Source organism: Somniosus microcephalus, unplaced genomic scaffold (genome assembly GCF_052327205.1).
Source record: "Somniosus microcephalus isolate GS21.2 unplaced genomic scaffold, FLI_Smic_1.0 unresolved_chr2, whole genome shotgun sequence".
Lineage (NCBI taxonomy): Eukaryota > Metazoa > Chordata > Chondrichthyes > Squaliformes > Somniosidae > Somniosus > Somniosus microcephalus.
In genome coordinates this window covers 39,687,175-39,691,475 of record NW_028225180.1, presented here as the reverse complement: position 1 = coordinate 39,691,475, position 4,301 = coordinate 39,687,175, and the positions used below count along the sequence as shown (strand labels likewise).

Genomic DNA, 4,301 nt, shown 5'->3' with positions numbered 1-4,301 from the left:
CAGTTCTCTAAGTGTGGTCAAACCAAGGTTCGATACAAGTTTAACATAATGTAACTGCTTTGCAACTCTATTCCTCTAGAAATAACCACTAGTGCTTGGTTTGCTTTTATGGGCTTATTAGCCAGCATCATTTGCGAATCCTGTTATTGTTGATAATGGAGTTCTGATCTCATCAAACAATCTCTTATCAATTAGAATACAACAACAACTGGCATTGATATGAAATCTCTTTGAATCTTGAGCGGGACGGGCGCTGTTTTAGCGGGAATTGATTATGTTCACCCGGGGAAAGCAGCAGATATCAAACACCCACCTGTTAATTAAACTGGGGGCGTCGCATTCCAGTGCCTGCGGTGTGAGCAAGTTAACGCTGACACCCCCATGTTCTACTCCACTGCAGAAGATCAGTCAGGACTGTTCTCTTTGAATCTTGGTGTGGAGATGCCGGAGTTGGACTGGGGAGGACAAATGTAAGAAATCACACAACACCAGGTTATAGTCCTGGTGTGGAGATGCCGGAGTTGGACTGGGGAGGACAAATGTAAGAAGTCACACAACACCAGGTTATAGTTCTGGTGTGGAGATGCCGGAGTTGGATTGGGGTGGACAAATGTAAGAAGTCACACAACACCAGGTTATAGTCCTGGTGTGGAGATGCCGGAGTTGGACTGGGGTGGAAAATGTAAGAAGTCACACAACACCAGGTTATAGTCCTGGTGTGGAGATGCCGGAGTTGGACTGGGGTGGACAAATGTAAGAAGTCACACAACACCAGGTTATAGTCCTGGTGTGGAGATGCCGGAGTTGGACTGGGGTGGACAAATGTAAGAAGTCACACAACACCAGGTTATAGTCCAACAGCTTTATTTGAAATCTTGAGCGGGATTTACGCTGTTTTAGGGAACCGATTTTGTTCGCCAGGGGAAAGCAGCAGACATCAAGCACACGGCACACAGTGGAAGAAATATTTCGTGATACCTGTTTTTTTTCACAACAACAAACCATTTTCTTCGTAACGGAAAGACAGACATTCTGAAATGCAATATAAATCGTTAGGACAGGCAGCTTTGGTTTGTTTTATCATTTTTTAAATCAAATTCGGAACAAACCTCCATGTAGATTTCACCAGCTTCTTCAGCTCTCCCCTGAATTTAGTTTGGGTAGCTGCATAAATACACGTGTTTGTACAGGAACTCAAATACATGAGAAGATATCCGGTTTCAGAGGCGATGTAAGCAGGAGATGTATAATCGCCTCGGCGATGAACGGCCAGGTTGTTAACTACAAAACTCACGGCAGCTGTCAGCCACAACAATACAAAACTGGCCGATACAGTGAACAGTAAAATGATGGATTTCCTTCGGCTCTCCATCTCTGGATCGCTCTGATTCTCACTGCTATGACCCCGGAGTCCCCTGCGGGCTCTACTGGCCATTAAAATACGTCTGACTGTCAAACAATTAAACAGTAATAGCAAAACAAAAGGAAGCCATGGGATTAAAATACTTTGTAAGCGGAAATAGGCTACACCTGCAGGCGATGAAAAAAAGGCCACACTGGGGCGGAATCCCCAGGGAACATTGTTAACTATTCGTTTGTGTTCATATGCAAACAAATAGGGGATGTTCTCTAAATAGCTCAGGACAGAGATTGCTGTTATAACCGAGGCCGCAGTTCTCGCTGTGCAATACTTTGTTTTAAACTTCTGACAACATATAGCTACAAATCGGTCAAATGTGAAGGAGACGGTAAACCACACCGACATATCCAAGTTGGTACAAGACATGTACATCATTAACTTACAAACGGCAGTGTAGGACAGGAAGGAATATGGGAAATGTTTACTCAAAATGTGATATACGATTACATTGATGATCATGACCAATAGATCTGCTGTTGCCATTGCCGCCATGTAGACCGAGATACATTTGGAAAGGCCGCATTTTCCTCTGGAGAGAATCACCATTGTCAATAGGTTCGCTGTAAGAAAGAGGGCCAAGAGTAAGTAATGGGGACACTCGGATAAATCTTGCAGCGTTTTGTGGGCTGATGAACTAATGTGTTCCTACTCAGTGTTATTATATGGACGAGCGTTGACAATATACCTTTTCAAACGAAAGTAATTATTAAACACTCAATATCGTCGGAGTGAGCATGCGCCGGCATTCCAGCACACTTCAGTCAGACTGTGTAAAGGCGTTGGGTGGACGTTGGTGCTGGGAAGGTCACTCTTATTCATTATCGGCAATGGTAATGGATAGAGACCCCCATCACCACCGACACCCAGAAACTGATGGCTCATCGGAAGGGAAATTTGACTTTCGGCGATAATGTGAAACGGGTGATCAGCCATTCATGATACGTCTCTTCTCACTGAACCTCCATCGCCATTGCCACTGACACTATATTCATGCATAAAATCAGAAAATGCTTTAAATACTCAGCAGGATAAGCATCATCTTTGCATAGGGAAACAAAGTTAACGATTCATGCTGAAATCTTTCGTTTGAAATCCATTGAGACTCCATTAAGTATATTGCCAATCCTTCTTCGTCACTGGAACTAAATCTTGGAACTCCCTACCTAACAGTACTTTGGGAGTACCTTCACCACATGGACTGCAGTGGTTCAATAAGGTGGCTCACTACCACCTTCTCAAGAGCAACTAGGAATGGGCAATAAATCCTGGCCTTGCCACCGTCGCCCACATCTCATAAGCAAATTGAAAAAAAATCATACTTTAACGCTGCGGTCCAGCTCAAGCCGCAATACCTTGAAGGGACGGTACATTTACAGTTTAAATTCCCTTACAGGGCAACCTTATAATGGTTCTATAACTTGTTCATATTCATAGACAATAAAGAATCGGATTGCCTTACATACATCCAAACACATATTTAATTTGCTGTGCGGAGCACTGAAACCTTCCCGCTGTGGGGCTGGGACCATGTGATGCACCGAGCCAATTTGATGCGTTACTACAGCGGCCCCAGCGAGCAATCGATGGAATTTTACATTTAATCTCATCCGTTTAATTGGCGTAGGGGATCTCGGGAGCGGCATCAGATGTCAGCTGTATTCAATATATTTAGAAACAGTTATTGGAAAGATATGAATTCAAATAATACATTCAGCTGAGACACAAACATTCCATGAAGGTCGAACCTCTGCGCCTTTTATATTTATGATAATCGCCCCAAGGAAATTGCTCAGTAACAGAGTGGGGGCTGGTGGAGCCGCGAAGGTTATTTTAAGCCGAGCGGAGTGGAGCAGCTCCATGAGCGGCAACTTTTGCTCTAAATATCGTTCACAGTCCTCTGATGGGTGGAGGTGGCTGCAATACGAGGAATTATCAACTTAATGTAGACAGGGAACAATGGTACAGATGAAATGATTAACATGGATACTAAGCAGCACATTCTTTATTGATCGCTGTACAATTGGAGGGGCCGGGGAATCAGCATCGCCCTCCCTCAGTAAGCGGAGCAAAGTTGAGCTTCCGGTGGCAACGATCGAGCGACCAGAAGAGCGCCTCGGCGCCACCGCGGACTGATAGGGTTCCCGCTGATATTCACTGACTGATCCCGGTGGATCAATGACTAAGCAATGATACATTCTCGGAATCTGTTACTTTAACACTGAGATATCAACACCTATTAGGCAACAGAATACATTGACTTACCGGGAGCCCCAAAGGTTGCGAGAACTGGGTAATAAATTTGCTTTATCTTTAGAATTGTTGGCAATTCCATTTTTTTTTTAAAAACTGCAAAATCTGTCCAGCTTTACTGTTTCGACTGGAATGTATCTGAGATCGGTAAATGATCCCCATTTATAGAACAATCGGAGCCCAGGTCAGAAAAACAGGTTACACAATAAGTCACGTAACAAACAAGGGACGATTTTCCGCTTCAGAGCGCCGGGCCGCCAGTGGGGAAATTGTACGGAGAGTAATCCCAGAGGGAATGTGCCCTGCGCATGGTCCCTGAACGCTGAATGGAACATCCCTCCTGGACTCTGCGTTAGGCTCTTGAGGTCACAAATTTATTTGGTGAAAACTTCACTCATCTATTGCATAACCTAAATTTGTTTTTTTTACTGTAATGTTACCTAGTGATGACTCCGCTTTATTATTACTGGCAATGATTTATCGCTGACAATACTGGTGATGATTCACCGATACCATCACTAGTGCTAACTTCTCTCTAACATTGCTGGCCGTTACCCTACTTTGATATTAATGGTGATGACGCTACGCTGACATTAATGGCGCTGATACTATGCTACCGTTACTGGTGGTG

General features: G+C 44.0%; 1 protein-coding gene across 1 annotated transcript; it reads right to left on the bottom strand.

The window, feature by feature from the left end:
• Positions 1–670: 670 nt before the first annotated feature.
• Positions 671–3,788, bottom strand: LOC147092542 (putative G protein-coupled receptor 139). The gene is made up of 2 exons (XM_085975737.1): positions 3,683–3,788; positions 671–1,980 (listed from the first exon to the last, which is right to left on the bottom strand). Exons 1-2 carry the CDS (start codon positions 3,750–3,752, stop codon positions 1,088–1,090), a joined length of 963 nt encoding a protein of 320 aa, XP_085831863.1. The 5' UTR covers positions 3,753–3,788; the 3' UTR covers positions 671–1,087.
• Between the last annotated feature and the right edge of the window lie 513 nt (positions 3,789–4,301).

What these genes read in the sequence shown, in the direction of transcription:
- LOC147092542 (XM_085975737.1), bottom strand. Translation starts at nt 3,752, where the DNA reads ATGGAATTGCCAACAATTCTAAAGATAAAGCAAATTTATTACCCAGTT. An exon ending in CGCAACCTTTGGGGCTCCCG is followed by an intron (nt 1,981 to 3,682) that starts GTAAGTCAATGT and finishes TCTTTCTTACAG; the next exon opens with CGAACCTATTGACAATGGTG.